This window comes from Typopeltis vanoorti, chromosome 12 (genome assembly GCF_054136105.1).
Source record: "Typopeltis vanoorti isolate ZY-2024b chromosome 12, IOZ_Tvanoo_1.0, whole genome shotgun sequence".
In the NCBI taxonomy this organism is placed as follows: domain Eukaryota; kingdom Metazoa; phylum Arthropoda; class Arachnida; order Uropygi; family Thelyphonidae; genus Typopeltis; species Typopeltis vanoorti.
In genome coordinates this window covers 13231994-13251490 of record NC_143560.1, presented here as the reverse complement: position 1 = coordinate 13251490, position 19497 = coordinate 13231994, and the positions used below count along the sequence as shown (strand labels likewise).

General features: G+C 36.3%; 1 protein-coding gene across 1 annotated transcript in view; it reads right to left on the bottom strand.

The window, feature by feature from the left end:
- The window catches only part of LOC150100586 (glycerol kinase 3-like), a 473098-nt gene that overhangs the window by 5495 nt on the left and 448106 nt on the right, over window positions 1-19497 (bottom strand). The window contains exon 18 of the mRNA XM_090401838.1: window positions 6895-6981. Within this exon, the coding sequence (XP_090257964.1) occupies window positions 6895-6981 (87 nt within the window). The remainder of the gene's footprint in view (window positions 1-6894; window positions 6982-19497) is intronic.

The following is a 19497-nucleotide window of genomic DNA, read 5'->3' as shown; positions in this document are numbered from 1 at the left end:
CACTTGGTGCAAGGTCCACTATGATTATGCGAGTGGGAAAACCCCAACCGGCTTGTTGCAGAGCCCTGCATTTGGGGGGGGGGGTAAACAAAGGGCTTCATCTATACTGATTGAGCTACTGAGGCTCTATGTACTATCTACTAACTGGCCAGTGGGAACCTATTTACTCTCAAATGGAGGCAAGGCTCTCTAGTTAAATAATTACAGTATGGATATAAAAGTGGAAGATAGAAACAAGAAGCCTATTCTAGAGATGAAACATGGCAACCACTTCACATCTCCAATAAGCAGTGTGGTGTTCACTGGGTGATGAAAGACACAACACCTAGAAGTCTAGTTGGCATTTGCAACAACAACAACTAGGGAAGGTATACTTTTAAGGTAGCAATACCCACCACTTTAAAATTATATTATTATCCTCAGACTTCCATGGAGCCATAGACTTATCATGGAAAGTTCCTTTGTCACTCACAGAGTTTTTCATAACTGAGCTTTAAACATATTTACATTCTCTGCAGTCACTACACTCTCAGGCAATGCATTCCAATCATTAGCCATTCTCCATGCAAAAATTCTTCTCATCCCTTGACCCCTCATCCTCATTATAAAGCTATCAGGGATGACACCTCTTGTTCTTCCCCTATTTCCGACCATTCCGTGAAAAACCTCTTCAATGTTAATCTGATAATAAATTTAGTTTAATCCTTTATCCAAGTGTGAGCAAACAAAGTTTGCACCTGAAAGTATCTTCAGGACTGGGGTAAGGTGGTACAACACCAGGGCACTCCTTGCAAAGGTGGAGCAAGATACCAGCACTCCTATCTCAGTATCTCCCATAATGCAAAACACATCTCCTTGCGGATATGTCTAATGTTATGCATTAAGGGAAGGGCCACAACCCAGACTATTTTGACCTTTATTGAGGTCTCTTCACTGTTTTGCATTATGGGAGATACTGAGATAGGAGTGCTGGTAGCTTGCTCCACCTTTGCAAGGAGTGCCCTGGTGTTGTACCACCTTACCCCAGTCCTGAAGATACTTTCAGGTGCAAACTTTGTTTGCTCACACTTGGATAAAGGATTAAACTAAATTTATTATACTCTAACCAAGTGAAAAATAAACTTTCGTTAATCTGATAAAAACTCCTTTCCAACTTATATGTTTCTATCATATCCTGCCCTCCTCCTATCCACTAGTCCACCATCTTAGTCAATCACTTTTGGATCTTTTCCAATATCTCATCTTTCTGAAAACCAGGACACCAAATCTATGCACCGTAGTCCATATATCGCCTAATCAAACCCTGGCATGATATCATAATCAAACCCTTGCATAATCATAATCTTCATACTTCTACATGTCGCTGTCCTCTGCATCACTGCGAGAATTCATTGTGGTTTTCACAATTTTAGCACGTGACCTCTAAATTTTAGATCACTATCCATCATCACCCTCAGATCTTTTATTTCCTCTGCCTCTTCCAATATATCACACCAACTGTATACTTTGCATCCTATCTTTGTTTTTCAAATTTTAAAACCTTACACTTTGCAACACTGAACTGGCAACCCCATTCCAATTCAGTTTGTCCAAGTCCTCTTGTAAAGCCACAATATCTACTCTACTCCTCATATCTCTTCCCAACTTCAAATCATATGCAAACAACTGAATATCCTAATTCAAACCTTCCCCAATATCACTGACATACAAAATAAACAGTTGAGGTACACTACTACTACTGACTTTCCTCTTCTGGGATATTGCTTCCCTCCCATATATACAACTTACTGATACCTATCAGATGGCCAATCTATCATCCAACTATTATTATCCGTTCCAATTTAACTATCAACTTATCATATGGAAGGCTATCACAAGCCTTTGCAAAATCTACATGTATACATCTCCCTTGCCAAATGTACCTGTTATTTTATTGTAATAAGTAAGCAGATTGCTAAAACATTATCTTCCTTTAGCAAGCCCATGCAATCCATCAAAGAGAATACCACTGTTGTCAATCCAATTCAGGATTTTGATCCTTCCTAACCTCTCCAACACTTTAACTACAACACCTGATACATAGATTGGCCTATAATTTGAAGCTTGAGTCTTTTCATCTTCCTTATGAAGTGGTATAATCTTGACCTAATGCAAGAGAGTAAGTATACCAAGTATGCGATGGTAGATGTCCAACTGACACATTCCCTCAAAACACATGGTAATATAATTATCAAGTCTCACAGCTTCATTATACCTACTGCTCACTCACAGTCAGTCCCTCCTCTCTTTCTCCCAAACTCTGCACGATGTCATATTCACAAGGATCAAATACCTTTTGAATTGCTTATTTAACATCTCAAATATATTGTCAACACCAACTAAAATCTTTCTATAATCATTCTTTCTCCTGCCAGGTACATATTGAAAGAACTACCTAGGATTTATTGGCTTCATTAGTTAACTGCTGCTTATACTGCACTTCTGCTACCCTTACAAGCTGAGTCACCTCCCTTACCTGTTCTCTGTACTCTGCATGTAACTGATTATTACCATTCATGCTGCCTTCCTCCAGACTGCATGCTTAACCTCTTTGTTCATCCATTTCACACCTACCTCAACTTTCTGACCTCAGAATACATGAAACGCAGGAAACAGCTGCAAGCTGTTTACTGAGTTTCATAATCCCCTCCTCCCTCATATAGCTGGCAACCCCAAATAATCACTTCATGGTCATTCTCACCAATGAGAGAAAGATTTGACACCTGATTTATAATGATATTCTCTGATGAGATGATCAAATCCAAGACCATCGATCTTTGTGCGCCTGCTTTATATACTGCCTAAGTTAATTGCCCCTCAAGAACTTCAGAAATTCATTTATTATTATTATTATGTGACACCTCCAAAGACTCATCGAGGAAGGACACCTACTCTACAACTCTCCATCTCCACCACTCAATCCACGAACTACAATGAACTGCCTCATCTACACCGATGCCATCTACTGCCCACTACCACTACTAGTATTTTCATAGACAATCACAAACATTAGAATCATGCCCACAGCAGGATTTGAACTCACAGCCTTTTGGCTTGAGAGCGGATACACTAACCACTCGGCCAACCGGCTGGCCATTTTCTTTACTTCTGGATGCTATATTGTCCAATCTATATTATTACTGCCCTCTGCATTATCAGGTCTATGGTAACATCCAACTAAGTATTTCATTTTATCCACCTTTGCCTCATATCCTACTGCCTCAAAACCACTATTTCCTTCCTTGTGTCCCTGCCATGAACAGGCATAACTACTTTTACTATCATAACAGCACTCCACCTCCCCCTTTGCCTTTTCTAGATTTATGAAAAACATTATACCCTTCTATCTTCATTCCTGTCAGGATGTTGTCCTTATCCAATCATGTCTCACTTATTCCAACACTTTTTGGGTGAACAAACTCATTCAACGCAAAAATTTCATTCCCCTCACTGCTGATACTTCCAGCATTTATATACAAACATAACAGTTCATTTCCAGGTCCATAACGAATTCGACTGATACTACTTCTTAGATGTGACTCTCTCATGTCTTCTCCTAGCCACTCCTCTCTCATTATCCATCTCAAAATTTTCTCCAAACAAATATGTTCTTCCCAGGATATCCTCTTCCTTTCTTGTCTACTCACACATTCAGTTCCACTTCCAGCATTGACTTTTCTCATGCAACATTCCCTTCATCCCAATTCCTACTCCCCTTGCATTCTTGTTCTCTCATTCTCCTTCCTCAGTCCTTCCTTCATTACTCTTCCACATTGCCTCTTACTTGTTCAGATCCATTTGCTGCAGTCTTTCTCTGCACTTTTATGGTGCAATTTTTGTCCATTGTAGAATGCAATAGTACTGTTTACAATACAAGAAAGAAGAAAAACAACACCAAAAGAACATTGTGCAATGCAGATAAGTTTTAACGAAATCAAAAACTGGAAGAGAAAGAGAGCATTCAATGGAATGTAGAGAAATTTGATACAGATTAAAAAATTTAATCTGAAAGGTACATAAATCAGAAACAAGTTAAATTATGAAACATGGAATGAGTCTAGGTTGGTCTACTATGGCCATATTAGTACTGGTATTATCTCCAAAAAAATTTCTAAAATCTATATATACAGTTCAGTGATACTTCCCACAACTTTTTATGCCACAGTTATTGAACTGTCAAACAAAAGGAACAGCAACATTTTCAAAATGGGTGTTTCAGCAAAATAATTAAAAATAATGGTTTTCATTTCAGTTTGGATTGAGAATACAGTCTGTAGAGATCCATATTTTTATGAGAATTCCACATTTTTGTATGGAATTCTCATAAAAGATAATTCCATTCTCTTTTATGTAAATGTGTCCAATTTCCCTTATACACACAATTAAAATTAAATTAAATTAAAAAAGTGATAAACATGCTGCTTGTAAATAATTTACTTTTTTTTGTGACTGCATTTAAACAAATTAAAAACATGCATTTTTTGTTAGTAGATTTCAGATAACTGTCAATGTTTTGTTACAATTCATAGAATAATCTCTGAGTATTCATTGTGCAGAAATTACATAGATAGTTTGTAGATAGAAAACCAAGATGGGACAGGTACATGTAATGGTCCCTAAATGGCAGACTAAAGTTTTGTGGATTACAAACTTTGATCATTAAGTAGAAAAGAGGGAATAAGATAGAGAGAAAAGTTACTAAAGGAGTTTTATAGGACAGATGCAGAAATTTTTCATGACATTATTGACATGACAAGAGGAAAGGAAGAGAGCAAGGGATCACTCCTCGAAATTGCATGAGTGTGGTTAGCAAGGGGATGAGGATAATATATATTTTTTTCCTAGCAAATGAGTGAAATGGATTACCAGAGGTGTGTGTGTGTGTGTGTTAGCCTGTAAATGAGTTTAAGGAAAGGTATGATGGGCATTCTACATATAATGGTTAGTGCAAATCTCCAATGATGAGTCTCTGGACTCCATTGAAATGTCTGGTGATGATGATGATGATAATTATAACTAATTGACAATACATTTCTGACAACAGTAGAAACATGAACATGGTGACAAAACAGAATATGTGACATGACATCTGTCTCAAAGAAAGAAACGCTTTTATATATATACATCAGTGGCATCACATGCCCATTTAGGTTGGATGTGCTGTTGTGTGGTTTATGCAACCTGCACTACAAAATTCAGATCGATTTGACTGCATGATTGCATTTTTATTGATTTATGAAAGTTTTATGAGTGCAATTGCATTGGACCAATTAATTGTAGGATAACTTTGAATACTTTAATTTATCAATTAATATAATTTAAAATATGGAAAGCATAAGGTCAAATGAACAATAGCTATGCTTTGTGTGCACTGTTTATGTCAGAAGCACAAAGAGTTTATGCTTCGTGGTGAGATTAGATTATCATTGGAAAATACTAGAGTGAGATACAAATAATTTGAATTTTGATATGACTTTTAAATACAACCATATAATACGTGCAGAAATTGGAAAAAGTAATAATCACTTGGGAAATTATTATTTTTCCAGATGGAACCAAAGAAAGGCTGAAATAACTCGTCTTACTTACTTATTATGCACAAGTCCAACCTCATTTGATTAGAATCAGGCAATCAATGAAAGCTCTGGCAGAAAATGGGACATTCAGTACATCATCAACACTGTTTCCCATCATAAATATGGGCAAAAAAAGTTAGAAATTATTTATAGAAATTATAAATATATATTAAAAACTTGTCTATATCAGTGTTATAAACATGTCAGTTCACACTTTACACATGCAAAACAGATGAAACTCAGAAAACAAAAACAGCAACTCATGACAAATGACAATGTTCATTTGGATTGCTTCACACAATAACCAATCACAGCCACTAATGACGTCTGTGTGCTATTGTCTCATGCACACCCTGCCTCGCTTTCTGGGCCATTTAAAACCATTGGAATGCTAAGAATTTGACACACTGCACCATCTGCACATCTGTTTAAAGGGCTCAAAAGTGTTAACATTTGTGACCCAAAACCGGGCTATTAACAGGAATGTGATGCAACATTTATGCATTGAAAATTGCCCTCTTCATGAAGCATCAAATGTGTTTAATTTTATGTGTTTTTAACAGGAATAAATGCAAAAATATAATATCAATGATATTGCTATTCCGTGGCTGTGTACACTGCACACCCGGAATATTCACCCCTGATATATATATATATATATATATGATTATGTACTGATTGTCATGTTTAAAATGTGCTACATTCTACAAAACTGAATACATTATTTAGGTATGTTGTTAATGGTAGGCTATTTGGTGGTTAAAAGTGAGGATCAAAGTTTCAAACTGAATAGTAGTCTTTAAGTTGGAGGTGACCTGCAGTATGCAAATAAGATCCATGTTGGAAATGCTACTTTTCATTTAAGCTGATATTAGTCTGCTTAGCTTGGCACAAAATACTTTCCTCAATCAGAATGATCAGAAAGAGAATAATTCATTTTCACTTGATAAAATACAGGCCTGGGTAGCATATCCACTCTCCCGCCAAAAGGCTGCATGTCTGAATCCTGCTGTGGGCATAGATGTCTGTGATCGTCTGTGAAAATACTAGTGGTGGTGGGTGGTAGATGGCATTCATGTAGATGATGATGGTAGTTGGGATTCATTGTAGTTGGTGAATTGAGTGGTGGAGAAGGAGAGTTGTAGAGTACATGCCCTCCCTTGATGAGACTTTGGACTCCTTGGAGGTATCAAGTAATAATAATAATAAAAAATAGGAAAGGGTATACAGAATACTAATTTGTTTAACAAGGAAATACATATAAACAGAAAATACATACCACTGGAATTATTCTGAGTTTTAAAGATTTCCCAGTACATGCTCCGCTGCACAGCTTCCTTCCATTTATCATACCTTTGTTCTCTTTCTGTAAATGCAGATACAAAACAAAAAGTTGTAAGCAGGCAGCTCCCATATTTCCATAAAATAATATTCTATATTATGAGACTATGGTTACTTTTATTTTCTTTAATACAGTAATAACTAAAGACCACATTTACACTCATGAATAGCCTTTTAAAATATTCTCCACACACACACACACACACACATATATATTTTTTATTAATAAAAAATATATTAATATTTTTTATTAATCCATCTTTTTATTAGTCAGGCAGAATCGAAACTTAAAAAGTTTCAAAATTTACCTGAGCTGTCCTGGTTTGTACTACTTAAAAGACTAGCTCTTTTAAGTAGTACAAATTTACATCCCTGGCTCTGCCAGTGCTAGTGATTTAGGTTTCACTGGCCTGCCAGCTGTTTTGAACTTCTCATCAGCAACCTGACAGAAAGTTTAATAGTAAAAATAACCTTCTGTCCAATACTGTAGCAATCCCATGTCAGAAAGTTATATATTTCATAAGAACTCTCTATAGAGCCTAATCTGGCAAGTTATTATAATATGAAGGATTTTATCACTCTATCATTGAATTAATAACCTAAAAGCACTAAGAAAAGGCAAATGTACAGGCTCCTGGACAGAGGAGTCTGTGTCCTTTAAGTAGTGCAAATCAAAGCAACTCTGATACTGAAAGTTACATTCTCATAAGCTCTCTTGAAAATTTTGAAACCTTTTAAGCTATAAAAATAATGAATTAATATTAATTCCTTCATATTAATAACTTGCCAGATCAAAAGTTTTTTTGGCTCTCCATTCTAATATATTTTTGATATAACTTTCATTATCCATTTTGAACATTAATATACAGTTGACAGACGTGAGATTCTTTATGATTGTTAGCATAGATATGTAAAGAGCAAGTCTTGTTTTGACCACCAAATTGAATTTTATGAAACATTCACAAATGTGCTGGATACAGAAAACTCATATCCAGTGATATGTTAAGATTTGACAGAGCCATTTCACAAACTGCTACATTGCTATGCAAGGTATGATAGAGATGGGGGAACGAAGAGTAGATTAGTTGTTTGAATATGAGATTGGTTGTCTGAAGAATACCTGTGTGTGTGTGGGGGGGGGGGGGGGAGGTGAGGCAACATCTCATAAAAAGAAGGTTAAACCCTAATATGTCCACAGGATTCTGTTCTTTAAAACAATATTCAACTTCTTCTATGTTAGTAGTATTTCATGTGGAGGAATGTTCAGATGTTTGCTAATGATGAAAATTTGGATGTATGAGGAGTAAAGGCGATGTCAGTTCCTTTCAAGAAGATTTTACAGACTTTTGGCTTGGACAAATAAGTGGGCTATTATTGTTCAGATGTTGATATGCAAGTACAAGAATCTGTACTATGGAGTGCAGAAGACTGTGTACTGTATTAGTGAATCTGTGCATAAGGAGTAGTAGTGTAGCTAGGTTTTTGGTGCCCTTGGTAAATTTGTAGTTACAGACTTCTTTTGTTTTTAGAGTGGCAATTTGATAAGTAATAAAATATATTCTTTATATTCTGGTGCACCTCTGCTATAGGCATCCCTGGCAATCACTCCAATGCAATAGCATTCCTATGCCACTGATAAGAAGATAGATGAGATTCAGGATCTCAGAATGGGGAGAGGTGATCAGAATGAGAAAAAATCAGAATCAGAAAAAAGATGAGTCAAAAGAGAGAGAGACCTGAGTTTCAGAGGGCACACTGCATGAGTTGCAAAGACTACACTTTGCAACTCATGCAGTGATAAGGAGGACACTAAAAAGAAGAGATAAGGGTGGGTGGTTTCCATTGAAATGAGGAAATTATGGAGTTAGTCCAGAGTTGAACAAAAAGGTAACATAAAGAAGTTCAAAATGCTGATTATAGGGAGAAGATGAGGAAATGTAATGTGGACAGGTGGTTAACAAGATAGAAACATTTACACACAGGAGGGACAAGAGGCCATCTCTGGAAGTTGCATAAGAGTGTAGCGAACATGGCAGTGATAACTATTTTTTTATGTGTGAATGGTAAGTGAGTGGAATGTGCTTAAGGTTCAGTATTTTCAGGCTGAGTGAGACTCCTATAATAAATCCATTGACCCCATCTATTAATAATAACAATAGGCAGCAGACAAGAAGTCTCAAAATGCTTAATGAATGCTGGTTCCTAAAATGGTCATAAATGTGGTGCATTCTCCATATTCTTGATGTTTTATCAAAGGTAAGTGCAAACACTGCTCTCTCTCTCTCTCTCTCAATATATATATATATATATATATATATATATATATATATATATATATATGTAGTTTTTTATATGCTCACATTTTATATATATATGCTCACATTATTTATAAAATGAATGAATTTAAATTTTAATTATAAATGCTATTTACGCGATCGGCTGCTCACCTTCATCATGCAATATATTTGAATCTTTAGTGACAATGTTTCTGTAATTAAATTAAAACAAACAGACATCTACCCAAACAGCATCATCATCTCATCCAAGGCATTAGAGATGTCAGTTTTTAAAAAACTCTTGGCAATTATCATGTCCCAAACTCTCAAAATCCAGTTGCACAATAGTTCTAATGATGGTCTCTTAATCTTCCCTGCTGGAGTCAAGTTGTAGCCGCTGGCTGCCATCATCCACTCCGTGTAGAACATAAACCTCACCTCATTCACTGCCCCCCCCCCCCCCCATGAGCAATCCAAGATTGAGCAGAGAAGTCAATGTGCTCTCACTCCGACATTTCCTCTACTGGTTGTATGCATATGATTGGTGTGGTATTAACAAAAAATCATCACACGACTCAACAACAAAGACAAGCTGACAATTGTTGAGTTGAAATGCTGATTCTTTTCAACCGAATTCCAAAATATTTGAAACTGCCATAACAATATTCACTATCTATTTCTTAAAGTTTTATACTTTTTTCATGTGTGAGGCTTATGCAAAAGTTTTTAATTTCTTTTTATTATAAAGTAGAATCAGGGGTGCAAGATGATATTATTATCCCCGAGACCTCATGGAGTCAAAGACTCATCTGGGAGGTCCCATTATCACACACACACAGCTCATCATACCATGTCTTAAACACACTCAAACTCCTTGCAGACACCACACTCTCAGGCAAGGCATTCCAATCATTTATAACTCTGCACGAAAAAAAAAAACCCTGCTATTTGGTCAGACAGGCCTTTACTACCATAGTGGAGGTATTATTTAACCTCCCAACCGGCCGGTGTGGATGAAATATTCAACACTCCCTAGCTTTTTTCATGGATCAAAACTTCGTCGGCATTCTACCTTTTATCATGCCATTACCTTCCTCCGCTGTTAATCTCGTTACGGCTATTCTATAGCATTAGTGGATTAACTGTTACTGAGTGACCTTTGTGTCCCCTCCCCCTGTCTTTACGTCTATTGTGTTGCTTAGAATTTCATTTACTGTCCTAAGTTATTTGACCTTTCTTGCCTCTAAAATGATTTATTGTATCTCTTCCCAAAAATTGAAACCAATTTCACATATGCGAAAAAAAAATCAATCCTGAAATGCCCACTGATCAGCTTTTGCAATGAATCTATTTAGTGATAGTGAATTTGGTGTATTTTATTCTACAAATCAGTGCACAGGAAGAGATGCACTGATTGTTCTTTCACTTTATGTATAATAATTGAATAATGTTTTTTCGAATTTTAAAATTTTCAAATGTTTGCTTTGAAAATATTATGTCAAATATTTATATTTTTAAATAATATTTATTGAAATAAATATGTCCTTTTTCTTTCGTTTCTAGCGAACTAGCATTATATGGATCATCACATTTCAGATTTAGAAACGATTTTTTGTTATTCATAAAGACAAAATAAAAAAAAATGTTAAAATGCTAAATTGCCTTACTCGGTTTCCGATTGTGTCTTTTTGGTATCAAAAATTTATATCCAATGATATTTTAGCAGTGATTTTTCCCCTTCGTCATTTATTTATTTATTTGTATTATGCATATTACTATAATATCTCGTGCATAACCTCGTAGATATGTTGAAAATATAATGTGAAAAATATCATATACGGAATGATTCAACATTTTTGCTCATTTTGAAGATTTTCTAATGATCCTCCCCCCCCCTATTCTCTCCTGGAACTGAATTGCATAACTACTCTAAATTTCTATACAGGTTTGAAAACTTTTCTAGACAGCATTCAAAATCAATTACTTCATTTTACATTTTGACAAAAGATATACGGCAATCAGATTGTATCGTGAAGCTTCTAAATCTGTTCTATTTATTTGCAGACAAGTTGCCCCAGTCAGAAATATGACCAAATCTGTCCTTGGTAAATGTGGCGGTCGAGTTTAGCTAGTCTAGAAAACGTGTTTTTAAAGTTAAATATAGTGTGGCTTTTTGTCACAAATTGTGCTGCAATTGTGTATCGATTAGAAACAAGTGTCCTTCAGTGGTATTATTGTTTAGAACTGTGTTGTATATATTGTGTTTTCACTGCCGTTTGTTTCACTATATCAACGTGTAAAGATGGCGTCCAACAAGAAACGTACGCCAGCGGCGCGCAGGACTACTACTACTACAAGAAAGGCCGGCTCAGCGTTGGATTTTTCGCAATGGATGCGTTGCGGAAACTGCTATATGTATGCACCGAAAAATGTGAAGGATCTGTGGTCGGTCTGGCAAAATGAAAAGAACGAAAATGTCGACGTATGTGAGAAGTGTCGGGATAGGCTGGAGCGTTTAGGAATGGAAGCTGACATCGGGACCGTAGCGGAAGAACTTCGGCGGGAGTTTATGAAAATGAAAAATGACCTTCATCTTCTTCATGAGGAAGTGGAAGTGATCGGTAAGGAGATACTGGAAGTTAAAGCGGAGTTTAATGTGTTAAACAGAGAAATTAGGACTATAGAGATTACTTTAGCTGAAGTAACTAGAACAGGATTACATATGGGTGAGTCTTTGGTGAATGATTCAGTAATAAATAGTATGGGAGTGATTGTGAGTCAATATAATAAAACCACAAGTGGCCTAGAAGAAATGAGATGTAGTGAGAGTGGGGGGGTAAGTAATAGAGAGTTGAGTAATGAAGCTGGGAGAGTCATGCTGAATAGTGTAGAGAATGAGTCCATGAGTGTGAACTTGAATGAAGTTAAGAGTAGTAAAATATATGGTGATTCTATGATTAAGGGTATGGAGAGTGGTATGCATGAGGAGTGCTTGGCTGATGGGACAATAGAAAGAGTGGCTTTAGCAATAAAGAGAGGGCATGAAGCAGACAAGATGATAGTTATGGTGGGTACGAATGACCTGAGAGGTAGTATAAATCGGGTAGGAAAAGATTTAAGAACATTATTAGATATTGTGAAGAGGAAAAGTGTCAATGGGAGAATAGTGTGTGTGCTGCCTCGTTTTGACAATTACGAGTTAAGTAGACGAGCAATGATAATGAATGATATGATTGCAAGAATGTGCAGAAAAAGAGGTCTGGAGTTTGTTGATGTTTGGAGTGTGTTTGAAGGAAAAAGGCAGTTGTATGCTAGAGATGGACTGCATCTTAACATGGAAGGACATAAGCGATTGAAGAAGTTATTGTTTTCTGAACAGGTTGAAGTTATTGGGCAGGGAAACTAATATTGAAAAGGTTGAGTGTAAGAGAGAGAAACTTTAGCACTGATTGTGTATTTATTGATCCTTATAGGCTGAATAAATTGCAGAAGAGAGGGGATAAAAATCGGCATAGGACTACGGTAGTTATCAGTTCTAAAGCCGGTACAAGATCTAGAGGGAATCTGCAATTTTTGTATACCAATGCTAGAAGCATTCGAAATAAGAGAGAAGAATTTTTGGCATTAGTCAGTGAAATCTCACCAAAAGTTGTAGGCATTAGTGAAACTTGGCTGTCAGCAGAAGATGTGGTCACTGGAATTGAATGTGATGGGTACACTATTTTCAGGGAGGATAGAGAAGATAGAACAGGGGGAGGAGTACTGTTGATGATAGCTGATGTGTTGCAGCCAAAGAAAGTAGTATATCATGATGATAGACATGTGAATAAGAGTTCATTTGAGGCAGTCTGGTGCGAAATAGCGACCAACGCAACCAAGAATATACAGTTGGATGCTGCTATAGGCCAGGGAGTACGGGGGGAGATATTGAATTCATGCATCAGCAACTTAGTGCAATGAGTGAAGGCTTGGTGATTATTATGGGGGATTTTAATTACGGTGATATCAATTGGAAGGAGGAAATATCACGTAGCAAAAAGGAATTGGAATTCATACATCTTCTACGAGATAATTACTTGAAACAGCACGTAACTGAAGGGACACGTGGTGTGAGAGTGTTGGACCTGGTTATTGGTTCAGAGGTTATATGCATAAGTAAGGTGTCCTCGTTACCTCCAGTTGGTGAAAGCGATCATGTGGTATTGACTTGGGAGGTTGCAAAATCTGTGGATTTTTCTATAAAGAAGGGGTATGTACGGAACTACAGGTTAGGCAATTATAACAAGCTTCGGAGTGAGCTTGCAGCCATCCCATGGCAGAACATATTGCAAGGGAAAGATGTTAGCAGTGTTTGGGATAAAATCAGCGGGTATCTGAGGAAAGCAATATCAGATTGTGTCCCCATGGTTAGGAGGTCAAACAAGGCAGGCATTAGATGGATGAGCAGTAGTATCAAGCTTGAACTGCAAAAAAAGAAAATGTTATGGAGAATTTACAAGGAGAAAGGCGATCAGGACACCCATGAGCAGTACAAGGCTCAAGCTAGGAAAGTTACCAGCATAGTAAGAAAAGCTAAATCAGATTATGAGAAGACCTTAGCCAAAGAGATCAAGGGTAATCCCAAAGAGTTCTTCCGCTATGTGGCAAGTAAGAGGAAGAATGACTTCGGAAGGATAACCTTAGTGGGTGCTGATGGTATTGAGGTGACAAAATCAGATGTAATAGTCGAGTTACTGAGTGATCACTTTTCAAAAGTCTATCACCCAAGTGAGGATATCTCTATACCTACAGCAATACCTAATGTGAGAATTGAAGCTAAAGAATCAGAGGTATTAAATATATTGCAAAACTTAAATGCAAACACTGCGGTAGGCTTAGATGGAATATCAGCTCGGGTGTTGCGTGAATGTGCAAATGAATTGTCAACCCCTCTCACCTGGATATTTAACTTAAGTTTGAACTCTGGTATGGTCCCTAGGGAGTGGAAGTTAGGCAAAGTGGTTCCTTTGCATAAGGGTGGCTCTAAAACTGCGGTATTGAATTACAGACCAATCACCATCTCAGGAGTAGTGGTAAAAGTATTGGAAAAGTTGGTTAAAGACAAAATTCAGGAATGGGTGGATCAGGATATGATGCTCTATGGAGGCCAACATGGTTTTGTTAAAGGTAGATCCTGCCTTAGCAATCTATTAACTATTCATAATGGAATAACATCTGAGTTGGACAAAGGAACTGGCTACACAGTGGTACTTCTGGATTTTGCTAAGGCTTTTGACAGGATACCCCATGGAACGCTGTTGCGCAAATTGGAGCAGATGGGAATGGATATTAAATTGGTGATATGGATAGGAGAATGGCTCAGGGAGAGATACCATAAGGTGGTGTATGGAGGAGCCGAGTCCAGAATGAGGCAGGTGACCAGTGGTGTGCCTCAAGGCTCTGTGCTTGGGCCAATGTTGTTTAATTTGTATATAAATGATATAGGAAACGGCTTAAAGGGAGATATTCAGTTGTTTGCTGATGATGCAAAGTTGTGTAGTGCAATAAAAAATCAAGCTGATGTTGAAAGTTTGCAGGAGGATTTAAATAAGCTGGTAAAATGGGCAAAAGAAAATGGATGTCAGTTCAATGTGGAAAAGTGTAAAATCATGCATTTTGGGATTAAAAGATTACCAGCTGTGTACTACATCGATGGAAAGGTACTCCAAGAGATTGATGAGGCTAGGGACTTAGGGGTATTGGTAGATAGGGAGATGAAGTTCAGAGGACACATTGCTAAGGTGTCCAAGATTGCACATAGGATTACTTGGTTGTTGAGGAACACACTGACATCCAGAGATAAAGAGGTTATTATTCCCCTTTATAAAGCATTGATACTTCCACATTTGGATTACTGTGCTCAGGTCTGGTCACCTGGATTCCTTGGAGATGAGGAGGCTGTGGAGAGGGTTCAGAGAAGAGTGACCAAGTTGGTGAGTGATATAAAAAATGCTCCCTACATTGATAGATTGAGAGCTTGTGGATTGCAGAGATTGGTTGATAGGCGAAGAAGAGGGGATATGATAGAAACATTCAAATTACTAAAAGGTTTTTATAGGATTGATGCAGGGGAAATGTTTCAGCTGTGTGAAAGTGATGGAAGAACAAGAGGTCATCTCTGGAAATTAAAGAAGAGTGTGGTTAACAAAGGTGTCAGAACAAGGTTTTTTGCCTGGAGGGTGGTGAATGAGTGGAATTCATTGCCTGACTTAGTTGTGAGCTCTTCGTCTGTAAATGAATTCAAGAAGAGATATGACAGATATTGTTTTGCTAGTTTGGGCCTCCCGCGATGAGTCTACTGACTCCATGGAGATACCCGTAATAATAATAATAATAATAATAATCTAAAACCAGCTGTTCTACTGCCCGCTGAAATTATGTGAAATTTTAGAAATAATATGCTATATTTTCACCATGCAAAATTGTTTATATGCATACCACACAAAAGAAAGTTCAGTAGTATTATTTGTGTTTGTTTTTCTTTTAAAAAAATCTAAATATTACTTCTGCTGCTGCTGGAAGCTATTTCTGAAATAATCTACGTCTTATAAATACTTGGTAATTCTACAAATCAGTGCACCGGAAGAGTTGCACTGATTGATCTTTCACTTTACGTATAATAATTGAATAATTTTTTTTCGAATTTCAGAATTTTCAAATGTTTGCTTTGAAAATATTATGTCAAATATTTATATTTTTAAACAATATTTATTGAAATAAATATGTCCTTTTTCTTTCGTTTCTAGCGAAATAGCATTATATGGATCATAACATTTCAGTTTTAGAAACGATTTTTTGTTATTCATAAAGACAAACTAAAAAAAAATGTTAAAATGCTACATTGCATTACTCGGTTTCCGATTGTGTGTCTTTTTGGTATCAAAAATTTATATCCAATGATATTTTAGCAGTGATTCTTCGCCTTTGTCATTTATTTATTTATTTGTATTATGCATATTACCATAATATCTAGTGCACATCCTCGTAGATATGTTGAAAATATAATGTGAAAAATATCATATACGGAATGATTCAAAATCCTTTTTCATTTTGAAGATTTTCTAATGCTTCCCCCCCCCTCCTTATCCTCTCCTAGAACTCACAGGTTTGAAAGCTTTTTCATTTTGAAGATTTTCTAATGCTTCCCCCCCCCCCTCCTTATCCTCTCCTAGAACTCACAGGTTTGAAAGCTTTTCTAGACAGCATTCAAAATCAATTACTTCATTTTACCATTTAGACAAAAGATATACGGCAATCAGATTGTATTGTGAAACTTCTAATTCTGTTCTATTTATTTGCAATCTAAAACCAGCTGTTCTACTGCCCGCTGAAATTATGTGAAATTTTAGAAATAATATGCTATATTTTCACCATGCAAAATTGTTTATATGCATACCACAAAAGAAAGTTCAGTAGTATTATTTGTGTTTGTTTTTCTTTTAAAAAAATCTAAATATTACTTCTTCTGCTGCTGGAAGCTATTTCTGAAATAATCTACGTCTTCTAAATACTTGGTAATATCCTCTTAGCTGGAGGAAAAGTTGAAGGCTTATTACTCTCAGTGCTATTGAGAAGAAAGGGGAGAACACTAAAGTGCCCCAGGCTGTAGTGCAGAATATGTCAAGAATGTCTTGTTTCCTTTTCGATTACCTATATTCTAACAGAAATACTGATATTTCATTTACATGCTTATACATTATTTATGCCAAAATAATTGCTTAATTTATAATGATCAGTTTCACTTTTATTATCAAAAATTAGAAATTAAATCATACAATTATCTTGAAAAAGAGGATTTGAATTATTTTCAAAGAAAAGGTGCATATGCGTTTCATAATCTTCTTTTTTTTGGGGGGGGGGGATATAGACCTAAACAATCTGCGGATATTTCAGATAATTTATTTCATAAATCGTTCGCAAGACAGCTGTTACAAACGTAAATCACTTGGGGAACATACCCATTCATTTTAGTGTAAAATAGTAGCAAAGATTCAGTTACTTTAGATATCTAATCTAGAAGAAAATGTTGTCTGCTGAGATTAGAATCATACGTGAATAATTTTTCTGACATGATTTCTCTATTCGTTATAATGTAACCAATTTCCAGATTTTTTCCCCTCCTGCAGACTTCATGTTATATGCAGTGATTTCTTCTTTGAACTATAAGAAAAAAAATCAGATAACAGGAGAAAAATATGTAGTATTTTCTTTTCCACTGGCTGAATTTACAATGTTCTTTCTTTGTGTTTTGAAGAGAAACTGCAAATTACTTTTTTCTTACTATTTTTGCCATTATAACATCTCATATAATTATAAGAGTGACATTTTACCGTTTTTCCCCCACACGAGAAACAGAAATAAGGTGGTAATAATATTGTTGATTTTGCCAAACTTTATTGTAGCAGAAATTTTTATTACAAAACTTTGTAATATATATATATATATATCTCCGAAACAAGAAATTTGGAACCCATATCACATCAATGTTGAGTGTTGGCAAAGTGAAAATGTTCCCGTTATTATTTATATGTTTCATTTATTAACTAGGGGGGCTATGCCCAACCCCCCGTGTTCCGGTATGGTAGACCAGTTCTCCTTCAATTGTGATAACTCGAAAGGGGGTTCAGCCCCTGAATTCTGATGCCTCGAATTTTGAAGACTCGACACTCAGGGTAGCCCCTGAGTTTCAAAACGTTTCGATAAACATGACATAAAAAAGCTTATCATTTTATATATATATAGGGTAGATTTTATTTCATTATTTTTTTATTGTTTTGATGAAATACTTTACCTGGAATACTCCTTCCAGTTTCTCTGTGTCATAAAAAATAATGAAATAAAATAACTTAAAAATTAGCCTTCAAGATGAAAAAGAAACAGTGCATTTGGGTATCCCTCTATCAATATTTGTAGTCCTGAAAAGGACTGTTTTGATGGCCTTGAAAACAAACATTTTTTATTTCATACTGTTCAGAATTTGAAATTCTTGAACAGCGTGGAACACCTTGAAGCAAGGGTAAACACACAAAGCAGTTTTACACTCAGGGTACCAGATTTTTGTTTCCTTTCCGATATTTTTTTATTACATACATAATATTTGCGTGGAGGTTTTTTTTTTTATTAGCCGTTGGTGGTAGATTTTCGGGATAATGGTTGGAGTTAGCAGCGTTCAACCTCAGATGTCTGGCAGGATTTCCTGTTTTTCTGCTTGCTGAAGAAGGTGCATGTGCATGCAGCAATGCTTTCGCAATTTCTATTCTGTATTCTAGATATGTTATGGTAGACAAACATTTTTTCTTGTACAGGAGGAAACTGTTCCAAATAACAAAATCCAAACACTTCAAAATTCAAATAACATGTCCAAACACTTTTTTGTAATATTTTTTATGCTGTTTCCTCATTACAGAGTAGAATGATAGCTGCTGATCGCACCTGTCGACTCAACCCATAGTGTCGTTGTATGCACACACAGCAATGGGTTTTTCTTTCTTCAAACCATGCTTCTCCATGGATTCCGCTGATGGATTGTGCAGGGAAGATAGCAGAAAAACATCTTTTTTGTCTTTCCAACGTAGTGCAAAGACTTTCCCTCGCTGATAAGTTCGGATTTCCCCCTTCGATAGCTTTCCTGAAGCCAGATCTGGAGGCATATCTCGCCTTTTTGCATTTACAGTACCATAACTATCTGTAAGATGCTGTAAAAGCAAATCAGCGAGTTCAGGACACATATATAGTAATTATCCATTATAATGCAGTAACCTTTCCCCAGTAAAGGGTCTAGTAACTGCATTACTGCACGCATCGACAAGGGGAGATCCGAATATTTATCGTGCTCGATTACAGTTTGCTTTCCCGTATAAGGTTTGAAATCCCAAAGATATCCACTTTCCGATTCGCAAAGCATAAAAAATTTTACTCCATACTTCGCTTTCTTTTTGGGAATATACTGCTTACATTTCAGTCCACCTTTGAATGGCATAAGGCTTTCATTGATACTCAAGTCTCTCTCAGGAATGTAGAGTGATCCACATTTTTGACGGATTTTCATCAGAAAATCATAAATTTTGTTGAGGACTGGGCAAGGATGTGTTGCCTGATCGTATTCCTCATTATTCTGAAAATGCAAATACTTCATGATGAGACTGAATTGTTTTTCAGTCATAACATCACGAAACATTGGCGTGTTCAGAATCCAGTCTGTAGACCAATACATTTCGAGAGCGGGC